The 22,460-nt window shown below is 41.6% G+C and overlaps 1 protein-coding gene across 5 annotated transcripts in view; it reads right to left on the bottom strand.

The window, feature by feature from the left end:
* The window catches only part of MACROD2 (mono-ADP ribosylhydrolase 2), a 996,145-nt gene that overhangs the window by 73,396 nt on the left and 900,289 nt on the right, over positions 1-22,460 (bottom strand). For all 5 annotated transcript variants that reach the window (XM_081189152.1, XM_081189150.1, XM_081189149.1 and 2 more), the window contains 2 exons: positions 18,644-18,706; positions 12,238-12,303 (listed from right to left, as the gene is read on the bottom strand). In XM_081189152.1, coding sequence (XP_081045278.1) covers positions 12,238-12,303; positions 18,644-18,706 — 129 coding nt within the window. The remainder of the gene's footprint in view (positions 1-12,237; positions 12,304-18,643; positions 18,707-22,460) is intronic.

The raw sequence follows: 22,460 nt of genomic DNA, 5'->3' as shown, positions 1-22,460 counted from the left end.
GGGGGGAATTATACTGTTTTTAAAAAGGATACCATTTATTGTATCCTTTGGATACCAAATTATTTGATACCATTCTGCTGCAAAAATATAATTAAGGCATTATTCTCTGAAAACATGAAGTATAACAGCATGTGGAAGATAGGGATGAATCATTCATAATTGTTCTGTTTTTTTAGGCCATTTTTCAATTGGAGGGTTATTCATCTTATTTATATTAAAAATTATAGGTTACTTTTCAGTCACAGAACCCGCAGAGTGACTTACAGTAAAATCATAATATTTCATAAAGCAATTCCTAAAACAAACTACAAACACGCACCACTAGTCCATCACTTATTGAAATAAGAAGAAACTTTTTTCTCAGAAAGTCAGGTAGAATAAAAACATCTTTACAGATCTCTTAATGACTGGGGAAGAGGGCGCCTGTAGAGATTCTCCGGGGAGGCAATTCCAGCATACTGGAACTACTAAAAAATATCTATTTCTGTTTCCTAGTATTCTTTTTCCTGTGATGGTGCCACCTGAAGCAACATTGTTCTGGTAGAGAATATGTTCTCCTTAAAACCTGAGGGCTTAAAGGATAAAACCAGCACCTTGAATTTAGCCTGGAAATAAAGTGGAAAATGGTGAAGCTAAGTGATGCTTACATGTTCTCTGCAGCAAGTATCGGGGGGGGGGGGGAGATGAGCTGCTTCGTTCTGGACTAGCTGAAGTTTCCAAATTGTTATTAAACAGAAAGCCTTAAATCAAGTATAGTTCAATATTTAAGTCAATACAACATCAAAGCACACATTACAGTGGCCTGGTTGTTTTTCTGGCACACCAGCTGAAGCGCTAGTCATTCCTCTTGGCTAGACATCTGAACATGAACATATCAGTTTCAGGTGCACTCCCAAGGTGCATGCAAGAAAGTAAAACCCCATCCAGGACCAGTCATAGCTACCAAATTTGGGTTGGCCATGTCCCCTAGCAAACAGAATCTCCATTTTGATTGTGCGGGGTTTCAATTACTGGAGGAAAGGAGAAATGGAGTATACTTATGGCACCATGTTCGAAATCCATGAGTAAGTTTGCCCGGTGGTTTCACACACATGTTAAAGAACATGCGCAGGGGGATGGAACTTTGCATAATTTCTTAGGAAAGTCCTCAAGGTCCAGAGCTGCTGGCATCACCTTTCACCTACTGATCTGGTAGGAGTGGAACAAATGTAAAACAGCATTTCTGACTTCAAGCCTATCCAGGTGCTCCAGAAAGCTACCATAGTCCAGACAGGGGTCGCTGACCTTTCTGGGCCCATTGACATCTTTGCAAACTGGAAAACTTTTGTGGGTACATCTGTACACACACCCTACAGCCAAGCTACACCCCAATATATTATATTGGCTAGAACAGAATGCTTCTTTCAATACTCATTTCAGTGGTGGGAACCCTGTGGGAAAGGCTTCTATGGGCATATTATTTGCCCACAGGTATGTGTGGGTTAAACCACAGGGCCTAGGACTTGCCAATCAGAAGGTCGGCAGTTCGAATCCCCACAACGGGGTGAGCTCCCGTTGCTTGGTTCCTGCTCCTGCCAACCTAGCAGTTCAAAAGCACGTCAAAGTGCAAGTACATAAATAGGTACCGTTCCGGCGGGAAGGTAAACGGTGTTTCCGTGTGCTGCTCTGGTTCGCCAGAAGCGGCTTAGTCATGCTGGCCACATGACCCGAAAGCTTTACGCCAGCTCCCTCAGCCAATAAAGCGAGATGAGCGCTGCAATCCCAGAGTCAGTCATGACTGGACCTAATGGTCAGGGGTCCCTTTACCCTTTACCTTTTACCATGTTGGCAACTCCTGTCCAATGGTATCAATAACTACTGAGACATCCAAGAGAATTATAAATGGCCCAATCCCTACTTCCCTTCCAGTACAGATTATCCAAGGGATGCAGGTGGCACTGTGGTCTAAACCACCGAGCCTAGGGCTTGCCAATCAGAAGGTCAGCGGTTTGAAACCCTGCCATGGCGTGAGCTTCCGTTGTTCGGTCCCAACTCCTGCCAACCTAGCAATTCGAAAGCACATCAAAGTGCAAGCAGATAAATAGGTACCGCTCCAGTGGGAAGGTAAACAATGTTTCCGTGCACTGCTCTGGTTCGCCAGAAGCGGCTTAGTCATGCTGGCCACATGACCCGGAAAGCTGTCTGTGGACAAACAGCTCTCTTGGCCTGAAAGTGAGATGAGCGCCACGCCCTGTAGTCACCTTTGACTGGACTTAACCGTCCAGAGGTCCTTTACTTCTTCTTTTTTTACCTTTTACAGATTATCCAACAGGGCAACTAGTGCAATTTCCACCTTGAACCCTAGCTAGAAGTCAGATCAAAATTGATGTTAATTTTCTATAAGCGTTTGGAGCTGATAAGCACTTTGCACTCAGCTACCTTGGTCAAAAAAGGAAGTTGGAAACAGGCCTATAATTTCCTAGCATGACGGGGAAAAGGGAAGGTTTTATCAGCCGCAGTCTTAAAACTGCCTTTTTTTAAAAAAAGAAACAAAAGTTACAAGTATGACATGAAAGCATTTTGCCACTTGAAACAACCAGTGATTGTCAATGGGAAGCAAAATAATGTTCCTTTATTCTACAAAGAAAATCTATCACAGTCTGCTGTAGAAGACTAGACATTCACATGAAGGAGCCAACTCAGTACTGCAGTGTCTAATGATCTTGTATGTCATTCTATGCTGACCTGAAGAAATGCTGAAATAAAGTTTGCAAACAGATCACCTTTGAAATAAACCAGCAAGCAAATACAGAAATGAAACTTGAAAACAATATAAAGAGTGAATGGCAGATGCCACAGTAGCCACTCTTAGTTTTCAGTAGATGGCAGTTTTTCCATCATTGAGGGAATGGGTTTTAAATAGCTTCGCCATCTGGTTTGGAAAGGTCACCACATTCACGAAGGTTGTTTATGAAAGAAAAGAGGACAAATGACTCACCAACAAATGGAAGGGCATAAGGAAAGTTGATACAATATGAGGAGAAAATTGGGAAGAGTAACACATTAAGAGATCTTGCCTATTATATTTTATTGTTGAAAGTAACAACTAGAATTTTTGCTGCGTTTCAACAGTAAGATTTTAATCAATGTATTATTTATTTTAATGGCAGGGTTACTAAAACTGCAGTGAAAAAGGAAGATGGTTGTTTTAGTACTATGTTGTCTTCTGACGAGATTGGATCCTAGGAGTGCCAAGAATGCAACCAATTTTCATTGTGCAAACAATGATGACATAATACACCATGCCAAATTCTTGCTGGGGTAAGGTAGGGACCCACAAAAGTACATGATGCGTCAGAGGTAAGAAGAGGTTTCTCCTCTGCTTCCCATAGTCTTCAAGGAGCAGGACAGAGGGAAGGAAAGACCTCTCCTTCCTTCCTTTGCATTCCAGTCAGATGGGCGGTGGTATAAATAATAAATTATGAGTATTAGTATTTCCCCTTTCCCTGAATATGCACAAGAAACTGGTTGGTGTGGCAGGTGGTGAGAAGGTAAGCTGTGAGACCAGAGAAAACTGGCACTAAAACTGAGAAGGGGAATCTTTTTAAGTCCAGACGGATTCTAATCTCACCAAAACTCCAAGGGCCAAGTGGGAGGGAACCAAAGTCCAAGTGAGCAGAATCCACATACAGTGGTACCTCAGGTTACATACGCTTCAGGTTACAGACTCCGCTAACCCAGAAATAGTACCTTGGGTTAAGAACTTTGCTTCAGGATGAGAACAGAAATCGCACGGCAGCAGCGGGAGGCCCCATTAGCTAAAGTGGTGCTTCAAGTTAAGAACAGTTTCAGGTTAAGAACGGACCTCCGGAACGAATTAAGTACGTAACCAGAGGTACCACTGTAGTCAAAAATAAGAGCCACAAATAAACCCTCCAGCGTCAAACATTTTCCAACAACCTATAGAAACCTCTCCTCTTGTAATTTCCCTTTCCCATTTCTTTCTTACCATTGGTGATACTATTTTCCTTCTTGGATGTATCCATTTTCACAAAAAGAGCACACAGATGACTTCCTGGGTGAGTAGTAACTACTGAGGTAGGTACTTATGTGCATCATCTCCATGTAGATGGTGCACAGAAGGAGATTTGGGTGTCACTGCTTGCCCATCTAATCAGCCTGAGAACTTCCCAGGTTGAGTAGAAGAATGAACAGCCAAGACTAGAATTGTACTTCATTGCTAATCAAGTTCAGCACATTATCTTGTTTATCTTGGATGACATGTCAAAACAACAGGACTCTTTAGGGACAGAACTTAATAACGGTGTCTACAGCCTACCCATTCTTAAAAGGTAAATTCAGGACAGGTCTGAAAATACAAAACAGGTCTTTGCCTGTACACATGCAGGCCATTTTGGGTGGTATGCAGCAAATTGTCTGGAACACAACTCTCCATTACTTTGGTAAAGATTCTCAGGCTGCTTGCTAAGGGGAAGTGTGGAGGTCTGTTCTCTTTCCAGATCAAGGGAGGGAGAATGGGACCACTCATAAGAATATGACAGGCAAACCTTAGATGTGACATCATGCACATACACTTAAAATGCAATGACCAAAGCTCAACTTAATAAGGAAAGTTTCAGCTTGTAGCAGCAAGGATTTGAGGGCTTTTGCCCTCTGAGTTGTTGCTGTTTAGTCGTGTCCGACTCTTCGTGACCCCATGGACCAGAGCACGCCAGGCACTCCTGTCTTCCACTGCCTTCCGCAGTTTGGTCAAACTCATGCTGGTAGCTTCGAGAACACTGTCCAACCATCTCGTCCTTTGTCATCCCCTTCTCCTTGTGCCCTCCATCTTTCTCAACATCAGGGTCTTTTCCAGGGAGTCTTCTCTTCTCATGAGGTGGCCAAAGTGTTGGAGCCTCAGCTTCACGATCTGTCCTTCCAGTGAGAACTCATGGCTGATTTCCTTAAGAATGGAGAGGTTTGATCTTCTTGCAGTCCATGGGACTCTCAAGAGTCTCCTCCAGCACCATAATTCAAAAGCATCAATTCTTCGGTGATCAGCCTTCTTTATGGTCCAGCTCTCACTTCCATTTTGCCCTCTGAGTAGCGGTTCCTAAATCATCTCCTCTGCGGTAGCTATGCAGTAGTTATTTCAGTGGGGCCACAGAACTGCAGTTTGGACACCAGTGCTGAAAAGCAATGGCTATGGAAGCCATTTTGTGTCATATTTATTCAGAGGACCAGGCTTTTTTTGGGGGGGGATAGTTATCTCACTATTTGAGAGGAGTGACGTGGCTGGCAATGCACCAAGGCAGCTCTGACACAGTCCCAGTTATTTAGTGGGGTAGAAGAGCTGAAAAAACAGTTCACATCTGACAACCAATGTGCCTCTTTGGTTTCAGATAGAACATGCGTAGATGAGTCTAAAAAAAGCTGGGACACAAATTTTTGCGGCCCTCTATTGGCTATGTTGGCTCATTTTCTATCTAATGTGTTTAGCGTAGGAAGCGTATAGAGTTGTACCTTGGTTTTCGAATGGCTTAGTTCTCAAACATTTTGGCTCCCGAATGCCGCAAACCTGGAAGTGAGTGTTCCGGTTTGTGAACTATTTTTGGAAGCTGAACGTCTGACAGGGCTTCCACGGCTTCTGATTGGCTGCAGGAGCTTCCTGCAGCCAATCAGAAGCCACACTTTGGTTTCCAAACTTTTTGGAAGTCAAACTTCTGTTTGACTTCCAAGGTACAACTGTACTCGATTGTGACCAAACCAAGCCTCCTGATGTATATTTTGCTCTAGAGTAGCCTAGACCTATTGACTAAAGGTAAAGGGACCGCTGACCATTAGGTCCAGTCGTGGCCGACTCTAGGGTTGCGGCGCTCATCTTGCTTTATTGGCCAAGGGAGCCGGCGTCCAGCTTCCGGGTCATGTGGCCAGCATGACTAAGCCGCTTCTGGTGAACCAGAGCAGATCACGGAAACGCCGTTTACCTTCCCACCAGAGCGGTACCTATTTATCTACTTGCACTTTGACGAGCTTTCGAACTGCTAGGTTGGCAGGAGCAGGGACCGAGCAACGGGCGCTCACCCTGTCGCGGGGATTCAAACCACCGACCTTCTGATCAGCAAGTCCTAGTCTCAGTGTTTTAACCCACAGCGCCACCAGCGTCCCTAGTGAAGGTTATTTGATCCAAGAGGGTTTTTTGTGCGTGCATGGCTATTTTTCAACAAGAAATGCCTCTGCAATTTTTTTCTATCAGAAGCCCAGCTAGCGCTCAAGGTCACCTCCTTTTTTCAGTTTCCCTCCCCTCCCCACCTGATAACTCCTAAAAAACCCCAAAACAAAACTTGAAAATATGTCAAAATACTCTTGTTAGTGTGTGTAAAATAGTTGCTTTTAAATCTCACTTCCCTATAATATTATCTTTTTCCACACGCTTGCAAGCTTGTTTCATACTTAGTTTAGGTTTAGGCTATTTCTTCTCATCCTTTCAAACAACCCGTTACTCTTTATAAACAAGCAAGTGGCTGAATGTGACTTTTAGAACCTGCTCAGACTTCTGTTGCTTATGAAAGCTCTGCTGCTACCTGAACAAACATTTGCCAACATTAAATTCTGCTTGAGACAAACTAAGAACTTTCACTCATAAATACGTTTTTCCTGGATGACTGACACCTTCTTCATTTCTGTATTGAAAACAGGAAAGTGGTTCTGTAGGGTATTTCCCAAAGGAAACTAGGCTTCCATGAACACCTGGAAATGTAGTAATTGGTGCTTTATTTTTAAGATTTATTAACATATGATTTAATTTAGCTGACCTTCAAATGCACAATTACACTTTTATTAAGCTGTAATGAATTAGAATTAGTACATTATGTGGAAGGGTTACTTAATGTGAGAGACTCCATCGCCTCCGCTTTCCACCACAGATTGTTACATCAGGACATGGAAGATTTGATGGCTATGGTAACCTGCCACTGAATCTTTTTCCAAGTCCCAGACTCAAAATAACCCAGACTAGTAATAATTAGCATTTATTTATATGCTACACATATTCAAGGGTCAATCTGAAATGTGGAAAGGGATCCTCATCAGGGGTAGGCAACCTAAGGCCCGTGAGCCCAATCGCCTTCTCAATCCGGCCCACGGACGGTCTGGGAATCAGTGTGTTTTTACATGAGTAGAATGTGTCCTTTTATTTAAAATGCATCTCTGGGTTATTTGTGGGGCATAGGAATTTGTTCATTTCCCCCCCAAAATATAGTCTGGCCCACCACATGATCTGAGGGACGGTGGACCCCTGACTGAAAAAGGTTGCTGACCCCTGATCTACAGCAATATAACTTTGTGTGGATACAAACATTTGCTTTTCCAACACAGTGCCTATTGCATTTATACAAAATATATGTCATGCGCCAGACAGTTTTTAATCATTTCAATAGCAAGCGGACTCTGCATTAATAAATATCCTTCTTAGGCTATGGTTTTGCATAACATATTTAAATCCACATGCGTGGAATCATTATAAAATTATTTAATTTAATCTAATCTAAAGTATTTCATTTTGTTCTTTAGCTGAAAAACCCCTCTAAAATCAGCTTTAAAAGATCAGTAGTAAGGCAGTCCGTGCCTTTAGGCTTATAATCTAAAAGACATGACATATAAGAAAAAGGGGACAAGTAAGGAAGGGGTGAGGAAAGTAAGCTTAGGCACCAGTTCTTAAAGTTGCAGTTCTTATAAAAGGGTGAAAACACCTCAGGTAGTCTATTCTGTTTTCTATATTATATTCTAATTTTAAACTTCAGAGGAGAATGCCCGCCAATGGCTTTGTACACACATCATCTGAATGATGCTGAGGGATTACTTTAAACCACATTGTAGGCATTGCTTTTTACAACATGAAGGTGGGGTAAAAATGCTCTCAATAAATACATTATTTTTTAAAAATCTTGATTTCTAAAACAGCCCCCCTTGAGAAATAAGTTCACTTTATTAATGATGGAGCATCCCTTTTTATTTATTTAATTTTTGAGCTGTTCTGAAACAGTTGGTCTTCCAACTGTGATACACATTCATGCCACTGCTAGTAAATGAAGAATGCGTTTCAAGGTCACTGCTCCTATGACTTTTTTTATATGGCCCAACCAAAACCTCTTTACGCTCCTGACAAATATTACAATCCTGTTATATCTTGAATTTCGCCCAGGATTTCCTTCCAAAACCTTTCTGTATGTGGGCATACTGAGAAATTATGCATAAAGCCTGTACTAAGAAAATCACATCTCTAACATCTCAGTGTTACTGACATTGGAATAAATGGTGTTCAGGCTGTACGGACTGCGATGCTATTGAGTTCAGTTCTCTTTTAAATTAGTACTAATAAATCTTGTTGGTACATTATCCAGGGTCTTTTCTCCCCGCCCCCTCTTTTCTTTTTGAAGGTGAGTCTTCATAACTCACCAATAGGATATCAACTATACTTATCAGATGGCATGAAGAGGCATTGCAATTACCATTTCAGAGACTGGATCTGTATGTCAACGAGAATATTTACCCATAAAATGTGTGCCTGGTTTTGAAATGCCAAATTATGGGTGGTCTGAAACAATCCATTATAATTAGTAAAGCCTCGTGTGATCATTTATCATCAGATCTTTAATTGAATTTGAATGGTTTTTGGCTGTTCTGTAACTTTTTAGTCGGTTTTCTTAATAAAGGTGTTATGCTACCATTGGCTCTGATTCCCCCTAGCCCTTTCAATGGGCCAACATAGCTATCTGATTATTGTTTTTTGTCTGCTTTGGATAGACATGACTGTGCTTGACGTGGAGAGTCCGTGTGAGTGTGTATACCTCTTTAGGAAGGACTTGAGTCGACGGAGAGAGTTTAACAGGGCTAATTGGATCTTGCTGTGAGAAGACAGATCAGGTAAATGCCATTAAGCAGGTAGTGAGAAGTGATCGGAGAAGTAGAAAGCTGGTCCTCATGGGCAGGAAAAAGTAGAAGAGGCTCCAAGAAGAGCCTCTTATAGGCTGCTGTAGGAGAGCAGCAGGAAGAATAGAAGAGAGCTAATAAGCCGCCTCTTGGTAGTAGCCTGAGAGAATCGCAAAGCTGAGACTCTCTATTGTATGGAAAACAATGCCGAGGACGTTTGTACAGCATAAACCCGATTTCTGATTTCTATTTAGCTTTAGCACTCTTACTTTAAAGAGCCCCATTCTCAACGAAGAATAAAGTAGCCCTTACTGGAGATACGCAAGGTTTCAGGAACACAATGGTAACTAGGCAAACTAGATAGATCCATTCCTTTAAGAGCTCTGTAGCAGCGAAAGACCAGGCAGGTGCAGCTATGCCTATATCACCCAGCCCTGACACTCGTTTTGCCTGCTGAGAGGCAAAATGGGACCTTGTTTAAATTTTATTTTATAATCGAGAAGAAGCAAGATCAGACCTAAAGAAACATTGAACTGCTAAACACTAGCTCATAGATCAGTAGGCTACGTTTCTTTTGTTGACTCTACACAGGTGAAAAGTGTGCTAAAAACAGCAGTGGATTTTAGAGGTGGGAGCAGAAATGAAATATATAGGAAGCATACAGACTCTTCTCTACCTTGTTTGGTGATACGATGAAATGTCTACGAGTGGTTACTGCACTCATGTCTGCAGCTGGTTTTTTTCCTTCAGCAGTCATTGTGTGATCAAAGCATCATATCTAGAATATGTATCATCTTTTCCCCTCTGCACCTTTCCAATAGTGCTTTAGGGTTGATACCATGCTTTTCTAGGGAGGAGCCACACTATAGTGTGCCATCGATAAAGACTTCAGGATACAGTGAAACCTGTGCAACAAAGGTGCTAGACGCACTTCTGTGGGAACTGAATTCCACAATTTAGGGGCAGCTACAGAGAAAGTCCTCTCTTAGGTCAGCATCTCTGTGGATGGCAGAACTATCAAGAGATGTCAAGGAAATAAACAACTTTCCGACTTTTAGAAGACATCTGAAGGCAGCCCTGTTTAGGGAAGTTTTTAATGTTTGATGCCTTATTGTGTTTTTAATATCCTGTTGAGAGCTGCCCAGAGTGGCTGGGGAGGCCTGGCCAGATGGACAGGGTATAAGTAGACGGACACGACAGGGAAGTGGAGGCATCGGAAGCTGAAGAGGTAACAGAGCTTAGTGGCAGAGAGAAGTCTAGAATCAGAGGTAGAAGCTGAAGAAGGCAAGTGGGACGAGGGAGGCCAAGAGGCAGATATGAGCCAGGCTGCTGAAGAGTCGCAGGTGTCTCCCCCTCCTGCTGCAACAAGCTCTGTCTCCCGGAAGAGGAGAAGTGGACGCAGACACAGTCTAAAATTGCTTGGAGAAAGCCGGGGGGGGGGGGGCTTAGATGGCTGTGGGGAGATGGGACTTTCAGTCTCAGCAACTGCTTCTCATGGAGTAAGACCACTGGGAATGAGCTGCTAGGCTCATTGGCCCGACATTCAACCAAGTTCTGTGGAGATTGTGTTTTTGCTAATAAAGAGTTAACTCCAACTTTGAACAGTGTGATTACCAACCAGCATGCTCCTGTGACTTTAATTTTGCTGGGTGACACAAGGGACCAACTATTTATGAAGCAACCAAATCATTGGGCAAGAAGGAGGAGCAAGCTCTTCAGTGCAGGGGGAAACAAGGGTCTGGATGCAACTGAGCCAGATAAGACATGTGTCCCTTTCACCACCCTTCTAGAACATCAGGGCAGGACACAAGGAGTGACAGGAGATGGTGGAGAACCTCTCTGGACCTGAGCAAGCTGAAAAAGCCTACTTCAGTTTGAGAATAATAATAATAATTTATTATTTATACCCTGCCCATCTGGCTGGGCTTCCCCAGCCACTCTGGGCGGCTTCCAAAAGAATATTAAAATACTGTAATACATCAAACTACTGCCAAGGTTGTGTTTGTTTGTAGCTTCAATGACAGAGGGTAGGTGCCACCTCCATGGTCAGAGATCACTCTCCAGTTTCCAACTTTAGTGGTTGTTCACATAAGCAAACGAAGAAAGAGAGTGGAATGAATTGTCTAATTTTCAGAAATTGCATATATAAATTGTGGGTGTGAGGAATGATGAAAACAAAAAACAGTGCAAGGTTAGTTTTTGTCACTCAGAACTGAGAGCATAATGAATATTGCTGCAGCTGAGGTTTTGGCTAGATCTCACATCAGATGTCAGTAGGAGGGGATATGCATGGAGAGTAATAAACAATAACAAACCCAAAAGTGCTTTAAAACGATATTTCAGAAAATCAAGGGCAAAAAGCTCCCACCGAACAAGCAAATCAACAACTTTTAAAACAAGCACCACCGTGTCTTTTAACATCAACAGATTAGTGGTTGGTAATCATTATGTTAGCTAAGGAAATGAAAAGAAAACAGTCAAATTCTCTATTTAGTCTTTCTTGAATACTACACTTGTGGCCCTTCTTCATTACAAACAAGAGACTTCCTGCCTTGAATTATCCACAGCTACAATTTTATAAACCATGTTCCACAACCCTCCTTGCCGAGGAACCCAGAAGAATTAAAAGAAAGTGTAAGCAATTAATGGTGTGATACCATACAAGTGTCAGGAACAGTATGGCTCTCTGTCTCACTCCTTGCTGAAAAGCAAACAACTCAACAGGATAAAACTCAGCTGGAAACATTTAAATTAGGTAGTCTCTCTTTCTTTGTTTTCTAAACTTGCTGTCACTTGTGTCCCCTCCATCCCGTGACTTTTAAATATTTAATCACAGAGTAAATGATCAGAGTGCCCAGCACAGTCTACAGAAAATAAATAGTAATTTCCCTCTCTCAGCTGTGTCTTCATTCTCCAACTCTGCATGTTGTGTTTATAGCCTTCTCCTTATCTTTTCTTTCGCTGCCATATCACCAGAGAGCTAACTGAAGCCCTCTATCATGCAACGACGAAGGCAGACATAAACCTTTGAACGTGAACATTCCTGCAGATTTCGGCACCAGAGTTTTTCTATGACCCTGACGATATTTTTATGGGAAATCTATAATGATTGTAGATGAAAATGCATGGCATCGATCCATACTGGCACAGCTATGATGCCAAGTGGTTCATTAAAAAGAATTTTCTAAAAGACATCCCAGAAGTGTTTATCTGACATCTGGCCTTTAAAGCTTGAACCTGGGCTTTCCTCGGTTTAACAGAAAATACTGCTTTATAAAATCCCCTTTGGGAGTTTGATATTTTTAAAGCCAGTTTTATTATCTGTACCTTTTTCCTTGCAAACGTTCTCTCCTCCATCTGTTGAGCTGTTTACAACGGTAGGTTTTGCCTCATCTGTTTTTCAAAGAGAGAAATTACACTTATTAGATTATAAATTGAGTTTAGTAATGATTGTAAACTGTTACACCTGCTCTCAAATGCATATGTTATTCATGTCATTAGCTTTAGGCCTTTGTCCTTTTCTTCCATGGGACAGTAATATGGATACAAAGGAATGATGTGCAACTACTTTGCTTATTTGACTGATTCTTCCACAAAGAAAGAGCATTTTTTGCTCATTCTAATTCCTAACACTCTTACATATTCTTAGTATGTTTTCATTCCCCATTTTGACACTTAGAAAGATGTTCATCTTGACATTTGCTGCTTATTTTTTGATCCCAGTATCAAAATAAACAAAGCCTAAAGCACATACTTCATAGAAAAGCCAATTTTCTGTACAATATTGTTAGAAAGGTTGTGTGGAACCCCCAATCTCTGCTGAGAAGTAGCAAAATTTCAGGGGTTCCAGGGGCTCATCCAGGTTCATGTTTCCACCGGGAATCAAGACTGTCGTTTCTTTAATAAATATGGTTTATTAACACATATTTACAACCTGGGTGAAGATGGAGGGAGGGACAAACAGTTCTTATAAAAATATGAATCCTATGCTCCATTAACATATACAATGCATTTTGAAGATTTGCAAAATGCTGTCAATTTAACTGATCAAAGAGTATCCCACAGTTTTCCTGGCCATTCTTGTTTCATTCTAACATAGATATTTTCGATTATCTTTTCATTTAATTGGTGGGAAAGCAACTTGGGGGCCATTTTTAATTGAAAAATTACCCAAAGGGAAAGAGTTAAGAAGCTTCTCCTTCCATTTAGACTGCAGCATCTGTGGCTGCACCTTGCAAAATAAAAAAGAAAGAAAGAAAGAAAGAAAGAAAGAAAGAAAGAAAGAAAGAGGGGGGCATATGTGACTGACAGCTCAGGAATGAGCCCCATTTTGTTCAATGGCCATTTGATGGACCTTTGGAGACTATTAATTTGGTATGTATTTATTATTGGTTGGTTAACATGCAGGCCTGTCATTTCTTTCACTGGACTGTATTTGAATGTAATGGTTTTCATTTCATATTATTGCCAGCTGATGAAGATTTATCATTGAAACAGTTCATTATCCTGGAATAACTGTACTGTCTGCTGCTGTGCTCGGAGCACCCTATTGTGACGTTTGGAGCACCCATCAACTCACATTTGTAGGATATTGACTGTGGAAAGGCATTCTGCCTCCAATTCAGTGATCTTTGACAGTGACTTACCACTCCTACCATTCCTGCTCATGGAACATTTATTTGATTCTTATCAGTTTCTGACTCCATGCACATATTATACATCTTCTGTTTATGAATTTTTAAACAATACAGTGGTACCTCGGGTTACAGACGCTTCAGGTTACAGACTCCGCTAACCCAGAAATAGTACCTCAGGTTAAGAAATTTGCTTCAGGGTGAGAACAAAAATTGTGCTCCAGCGGCGCAGTGGCAGCAGGAGGCCCCATTAGCTAAAGTGGTGCTTCAGGTTAAGAACAGTTTCAGGTTAAGAATGGACCTTCGGAACGAATTAAGTACTTAACCCGAGGTACCACTGTATAGTCTTATAAAAATATTCTCAGTATATTATTAGCCAACGTGTTGCTTGTTGTTGTTCAGACCATTTTGTTCAATGGCAGTTATTCCTAGTGTGTATAGGATTGCAGCTTGATAGTGGCAAGCCTATGTCTGCAAGCTTTCTCAGGAGTAAGTCTCACTGCCCTAAATGGGATTTGAAAAGTGAGAATAGGTTTGCAGTTTGATGGTCAAATTTGTTCGGCTATAATGCTTCCTATTTTTAGACGGCCGTGCCCTCCACTCAATTGCACACCAGTGCTTTGCACAATAGCTGAGGTCTTTGGACCTCACAGGATAAACTGCAGCCCCAGCTTACCGTGGGGTGGGCTGGGGAATGCAAGTTTAATAAACCACTGTAACACACTGCTAAGACAAGCGGCACATGCTTGCTTAAAGTGGAGTCGCCATAATTATCAGGACTGCAATCAGTGGCGGAGTTACCTGCATGGGCACCCAGAATGGCAGCCATGCCATGCACCGGGTGTGTGTGTGTGTGTGTGTGTGTGTGTGTGTGGTGCAACTCATGCAACACGTTGGCAATTAATATATATAGAACAACAATTATACATACTTTATCAATCTTCTGAGAAAAATACAAAACATTAAACAAAGCCACAAAGACTTGCGAACTACCCAGCCTAAAATGAACTTATAATGTCTGGTTTCAATAGCTTTTTCAAATGCTTAACCTCAGTCTTTTGGATAAGTTCATGAAGATACCAACAAAAGGTAAGTTCGATGATATTCACAATACCGAAAGGTGCTAGTAGAATTGTAGATAGATGTTAATAAAGTTGTAGACAATGAAGTTGTAGACGACAGGGTGTTGGCGTTTTGGACCTGTTTCGCCCTGGCAGTCCAAGTAATCAAAAAGCCGCCGTTCACCCCCGATGGGGCCCTTTAACTGGGGCTTGCAGGTAGCACACTCCCAAGATAGTTTTCCGGGCTTCTTCAGTGGTCTAATCTCAATGTCTTGCTATGTATATTGATATTCAATCTTATAGAGAATACTCTTTCTTGGCTTAATCTTAAGAGACTGATTTGATGATGTGCACCGGGGGCGCGCGCGATGCTCCACGTGATGCAGCCTTTTTGTCACTCCCCTCAGAGATGGCACCCAAGGTAAGCTGCCCCCTTCCTATGCCCCTGACCGTAATACCTCAAGGACCACCTCTCCCCATATGAACAGACCTGAGACCATCATCTGAGGCCCTTCTTTGTGTGCCTCTTCCACAGGTCATTTCTGAAGCAGTTCCCCGTTTATGGGATGCTCTCCCCAGGAAGGTTCACCTTGTTGCCTTCATTCCATATCTTTAGGTGTTAGGCAAAAATGTTCCTGTCTAACCAGGTCTTTGGTGGATTAAACTATGTATGGCCTTTTAAATATGCATAGGAGAGGTTATCTGGGGTTTGTTTGGTTCTTATTATTACGGATTTTGTGTTATATTGTTATGCTGTAATCTTCAGATGAAGATTATGCCCTGTGATCTTCAGATGAAGGGTGGTATATGAATTTAACAAATTTAAAAAAGGGGGGAATCACTGTATAAAATTAAGTATGTTTTTGTTCACCAAATATGCTAGTAGAAATGATGGTGCAAAATGCCTGCAAATCATATGTACACAGTGTCAGTTTGCATTTTTTTGGTGTAGAGAGTATTGATCTGATGTGTAGAGATCTTTCCTGTTCCACTCAATTCAAGAGGGTTCTGGAAGCCTCTCTGTGTGGAAGAAGCAAGCAGAAGGTTCCTGATGTTTGGGTTATTCCTTCAGAGAAGCTGAGTACAGCTGGCTTAAACTGGTTCTCTTATCTCTTTCTGTCAAAGTCATGCTGACTATAATAATAAGGCCAGAAGGAGCCTGGGTTCCACTTCCACTTTCTATCTCTCTTCCTTCTGGTGTGGTGTTCTGTACATAGATGCTTAGTGCTAAGGTTTGAGACTTATTATAAGTTATTGTAAGTTTAAGTTAAGTCTGCTGAAACTGGATTTCTCACGGACAGTGCTAATCCTGAATGTATTGGATTTGTGACCATTATGCTCATTTGCCTTCAGTATCAGTAAAGTTCTGCTGGATGAAATACAATTGCCTCTGGTCTATTTTTGGGGGGAGGGGGGGAATCCTGCAACGTGTTTAAGTTGTTACTCTACTAACTATACACTGGACTCTGCTCTGGATCAATATTGATTAGAATCCATGACATACAGTGGTACAGATTGTACCAGTGTTGGGCAGACAAAGGAAAAACGGCAGACAAAAGCAGCCCAGTGTGTAAATATAAGTCCGTTGTTGTTTGTTGTTTAGTCCTTTAGTCGTGTCCGACTCTTCGTGACCCCATGGACCAGAGCACACCAGGCACTCCTGTCTTCCACTGCCTCCCGCAGTTTGGTCATACACATGCTGGTAGCTTCGAGAACACTATCCAACCATCTCGTCCTCTGTCATCCCCTTCTCCTTGTGCCCTCAATCTTTCTCAATATCAGCGTCTTTTCCATTGAGTCTTCTCTTCTCATGAGGTGGCCAAAGTATTGGAGCCTCAGCTTCACGATCTGTCCTTCCAGTGAGCACTCAGGGCTGATTTCCTTCAGAATGGAGAGGTTTGATCTTCTTGCAGTCCATGGGACTCTCAAGAGTCTCCTCCAGCACCATAATTCAAGCCCCTTCATGGATCACAGCCTTGCCGTAGCAAAGGGGCTTGAATAACTCAGAGAAGCTATGAACTATGCCGAGCAGGGCACCCAAGATGAACAAGTCATAGTGGAGAGTTTTGACCAAACGTGATCCACCTCGAGGAGGAACCGGCAAGCCACTCCAGTATCCCTGCCAAGAAAACTCCATGGACAAAGACAATGTAAGTCTACAGTGTGTAGATGTAAGTCTACAGGTGATTAGATATCATTGATTGGAGAGAGGACTTGACAGCAGGAAATCGTATGTGCAAGACTTCAAGTGGCATGTCTCATGTCAGGAAACACATGCAGTGCTCATTCCCACATGAAAGAAAAGTTGAGCAAGACGCTCCAATGCACAGCACCTACTTTGTCCTTGATTTCAAGAGCTGGCAATAAGACAGTAGGGGAGAAAGAAGTTAGGTGTACCCAGATCATAACTCCAATCATTAAAGGCCTGGCCCTTATTCTCTAGACATTCTACCTGTGACATATAAAAAGCAATTCTTTTCTGGCCCATTTCTAACATTTAGATTTGATACAGCAAAATGAAAACCACATCTTGGCAGGATTTGAATGGAACTCTTGCCATTTAAAAATAAAATAAAATGAGATTTAAAATGAGTCCCAATGAAAACTGAGTGCATGACTGCACATGTGTAGATGCTCACTAAGCAGGCATAAAAAACCAGCCTAAAGATGGGTTGATAGATAAAATCAGCTTAAATCAGAAAGCATCAAGAGAACATTGCAACTGTGAATAAATAGTTGGATAATCAGAGTCAGCAGAATTCTATGGCAGAAGGGTGATAGAGTTTCATACACAGTGCTTCTCCTGCAGACCATAACAAGGGGCAGGAATGGAAGGGGATTTTGCTGTAACATAAATTCAACTCTTTAGAAACAGCCACAATGCCGTATACACAGACCAAATGACTCAGTAATGTAGGCTGGATAGCTTGGCTGCTTCGCTCTACTGCATTGAGTGATTGGACCTCTCCTGCTGTAGCTTCCAGGTATTAATAAAAGCTTTCAGAGCCGATAGAAAAAGTTTTCACTAAAAGATGGGTCGTGCTACCTGAATTAAATATGTGCAAGCAACAGAATATACCATTAGTGCTGGTTAGGTGGGCCAGACAAGATGAAGAGTATGCTATTTGAAGTACATGAAAAATAACCCAGTATATAATGCAGCAGGGGGATAAGGGCTTTCAAAGCAATTTTTACTTGTTACAGGGTAGTTACTTTGATAGTTTCGTTGTGCTGAGGCCACTTTGGGCAGCTCCCACCCCACAAAAACCTAAAATAACAGGAAAGGAAAATAACCTGCTTTGAATGGAAGCATGACGGTTTTTTCTATAAAAAGTTCACTTTTTAATGTGTAATTCAGAAATTTTAAATATGGGGTGGTTTGAACTAAGATTTACTCAGAGTAGATCCCACTAAAGTGACTGAAGAGGACTAAGCTATGTCCACTGATGTCGATGGGTCTACTCTGAGTGCAACCTTGTTGAATGACACCCACCGTTTATTCCTACTGCTTTTATGAGCTTTGAATGATGCTTATTTTTCAAGGTTTGAATTTTTGTTCACCAAATCTTTCTGAAATGTCAGTAATCCAATTTGTAAAGCAGCACGCAGAAAAATTGTTACTTAGAAGCTAAATACACATGATAAATTGTAGGTTTACTAAAGGCAGAAAAGCTCCTTCATCTCCTTCAGTTTATTTTCTCCACATTCCTGTCCTTCTTTGAAGTATGAACCTTATAAGACACTGCTGTAAACATTTTCCATTTACAGGGTTTCTAGGATCTATTCCACCTTAAGAAGGGAATGTAATGTGCTGCCAGTTACTAACAGGAAAGACTGCATTCCTGGGCTGGAAGGAATACATTCATTCATAATGAATAGGGCTCTGGTCTCCAATGGGAGAACTGCACAAGCCCCGACTTAATCCGGTGAAAATGTACAAACGTTTTCAGTCAATAGCATTGACTAGGATTATTGTTCACCAAGGTAGGGAAACCCTGAGTGATAGAATGCTTTAACAGAGCACAGCACAACACAAACCTGCTTCTTGACTCTGACTCTCGATTTCATCCGTACTTTGCTTCGCCTCTGTGACGTTGTCACCTGCCAGAAACAACGACAAAAGTTATGAAGTATAGTTTATTGGTTAATCAGGCAACGTGGGAATAACTGCAGCCAATAAATCTGCTGATTTATGGCAGGATCTGTAACAAAAAAAGGAGGATATTCAGAAGTGGAAAATGGCAAAAGTAAATAGTTAATAATATTCACTTCCCTAACAGTGTGGCGGATCGAAGCAGCTTGCAGCATTTGACAGCACTGCCTGTAATACTATACTCATTTGTATGTGCTTTACTGGCCTCCATAAAGACTCCCAACCAGGAAGGATAATTTGCAGTTGTGTTTTCTTTCTATGCACCAATGGAAAGTACTTCCATACATGTTTGGGGAACACTGCCAATGTCATTCAGCTGTTGCCTTCCCCGACTTTCTCAGCCGCTTTGGCGGATCCCCAAATCTTTAGGGGTCACAGGGGCCTTGCTACTGAAAGCATCCTTGCTTGAGTGGAAACCACCTTGCACTCTTTTGGACCCAAGCCACGCTCTCTGTTGCTCCTCCAATAAAAGTGTAGACCACTCTAGAAAATGTCTTAATATAGCTACATTTTTGAAAACACGGAAATCTCATTAAAATCAAGGCTACGTAGCAGGCAGAAATCCTGGGTAAAACTGTCAAAATGTTCACCTTGCATCTGAACCCTTCAAGATGCTCAACACGTTATAAAAAATGCATGACAAACGACTTGGAAGGCGATGTGAGGCGGAAAGACAAAATGCAGCAGTGTGGCTAAGTTTCGCTGGCTGGATCACCCTCCCTGGCTTCAAATGACATTCTTTCCCCTGCTTCTTGAATCCCAGAAGTAAAGACATAAGCATAAGAGGATGCTATGTGGAGAGCACCAAGTTCCTGAACCGTAGCCTGAATGAACCAGGTAACTGCTGTTTCCACTAGTCTGGAACCCCTGAGCTCAAATGGCCATAATAATAAGACTGCAGAGTAATTGCTTGAACAACGTTGCCAAACTGTGTGTGTGAGAGAGAGACAGAGAGTGCTGAATAGGAATAGGTATAAAGGGAAATGCTAGAAATTTATCTAGAAAATGAACTGAGTGAAATTCATTTGCAGATGTACATCAGCTGATTTTGCAAAAGGCTTGGGAATGATCAAACATCAATCCTCCCTCTCGTGCTGCTATGATTGTATCTCCTGCTTTGCTTCATTTTCGGTATTGCAATTCATATACCCTATTCCTTTACTATGTCTGTGCCTTAACACCTGAAAGCCCACACAGTACAGAGAAGCATGATAACAGCTTTATGCCAGGGAGAAAGGAAAGGAGGAAGGAGGAAGGAGGAAGGAGGAAGGAAGGAAGGAAGGGCAAATGTCCACAAAGGGAGCATTTTGCATTTAACAGAATTGTTTATTCAGCTAGTAGTCATTAAAAACAACCAGTTTTCTCGCTCTTTTAGCTTCTTTGCAGTCTGCACATTTTAAAAAACCACCAGATGGAGCTAGTGTAGAGGACTTAATTTCCCCCCTCCCAACTACAGATCCTGCAGTTACATTCAGATCAGCACTGGGGAAAGATTCTCAACTGGTATAAATCAGTGCCCTGGCATTACATTCAGTAGAGTCATGCTGGGGACCCTTGGACCTTTAGCTGACTTATAACATCTCACACTGATTTCAGCTGACCTAAATGGATGGCAAGCTCTAGTAATTTCTTAGTACTTCAGTGGTTTTCAGCCTGTAAAAAAATAAAAAATAACATGTGGATGATCATCAGTCTTCAATAAGAGCTATATCTTTAGCACACCACAACTGATGATGTGTACAAAGGAAAGTGGCACAAAGTTAAAATAGAACAACACTAGGAAGTAAATATTTATTTTGCATTGTATTCAGTGTTACTTATTTCAGCAATGGGCTGTAGCCAATGTTAGTTCTACTCAGAGTAAATGCACAGGGTGGTCAGTGCAGGATTACTAAATAGACAGATTAGGCACCAGCCTATTAGCCTTCTAGGGCCCCTGCAACAATGGATCCAAATAATATTGATTTGATCTTGAAAGAAAATCACAATCAAGCTTTCTTAGTTCAATGCTAGGGTCTTCCCAAGATTTTGAATGCCTAGCAGCCTTTCTCAACCTGTGGGTCCCCAGATGTTGTTGAACTACAACTCCCATCACCCCTAGCTAGCAAGGCCAGAGCTCAGGGATGATGGGAGTTGTAGTCCAACAACATCTGGGGACCCACAGGTTGAGAACCGCTGCTAGGGCCTCCACAGGGTTTATTCCAGCACTGAGGGTGGTAGCAAAACTAACACATCCCATCAGTGCAAAGGCTTTCATTTGTGCATTGAGCCTTTCCCCGCCTCTGTGTGTCCTCATCGAATCTGCTCTGGAGGATTGGAATAACCCCCAGAACAAATTTAAGGGTCATGGGGAGGAAAGGGTTCCATTCTGCAAGTAGAAATTACTGTGCTGATGGGAGGCGTACTTAGAACTACATTGGATACAGCCTTCAGCAACCAATGAGCGTGAGTAAATTACGCTAAGTAGGACTAAACTTGGATACAACCTAATACCTTTTGTTGTGCCTTAATGGCATATTTCAGAAGCCATGCTATATGATGGAATTTTTTTTGACCAATATTGCTAAATTCAAGCATTTTAAATATAGTTTTAGGATTGTTCTGTTTGTTTATTCATTTAACATCCTGCACCTTAATCATGCAAGTTTACTCATGGTGCTTTGCAGTTTTACAGCACATGGATTATATTAATATACATACTTCTTTTGAATAGCATTAAGTTCCTACTCACAGACTGATCTTCCTGTAAATAAATCAAATGTTGATATGGGTGGGGAACCTGCAGCCTGGTGCCTTCATTGTATATCTTTAGGTGGCAGGCAAAAACAATCCTCTTTGCCTGTACCTTTGACTAATTAAACAGTTTATGGCGTTTTAAACTGTGTGCGTGGCCGTTATTGTTTTGTTTGTTACTATGTTGTGTTTTTATATTGTAAACCACCCTGTGAACCTTGGATGGAGAGCAGTATAGAAATTTAATAAAAAAATTAAAACCTCAACAAAATGGTTGCAGGGCGGGTTACAAAAAATATCAAAATTAAATACCACTTAAGATTAAAATCATAAACTGTTATGTATTGAGTTGAATAGTATATTTCTTAAACGTAAACCACAAAAGCAGCCAATATCAAAGTAACAAAATAGCAGCACAGAGCAATTTTGTGTTGTGCTACTTAAATTTTTCTCTAGTATCTTCCATCGAGTTTGCAATAAATCACCCGTTGCTAGTGAAGCACAAAAGCATTTCAGCTTATTCCTACTATTGCGACATAGTTTCTTTGGCCACAAGATTGGCTGTCACATCGAAATACATTTACTGATAATAATGTATATTTTGCTCTTGTCCTAAATATATTCAGAGCAGTGGCACTTTCAGGTTATTCACTGTGGTCTGGATACCACATTGTGTGATCGCCTTATGGCAGATGAGCACTGTTCTAGGGGGTTGCTCATAAATAATTTTAAAAAGTGTTCAATCAATGCTATGACATCCACACTTAACTGGCCATGTGGCATGCAATTAGTAACAATGTGTAACAAATTACACCTTCTGGGTAATTCCAAGCGCAGCACGTTATGTTAAAGAGGGTAAATGTCACACTAGAGTAACTAAGCCAGAAGTGGTGGCCACAGCCCTGCATGTTTTTCTATAGGAATTTCAGTCCTGATTGACACTATTTCCCTCAGTGTACAATGCAGACT

Source organism: Podarcis bocagei, assembly GCF_964188305.1.
Source record: "Podarcis bocagei genome assembly, chromosome: 3".
Lineage (NCBI taxonomy): Eukaryota > Metazoa > Chordata > Lepidosauria > Squamata > Lacertidae > Podarcis > Podarcis bocagei.
This window is presented reverse-complemented; position numbering and strand designations above follow the sequence as displayed.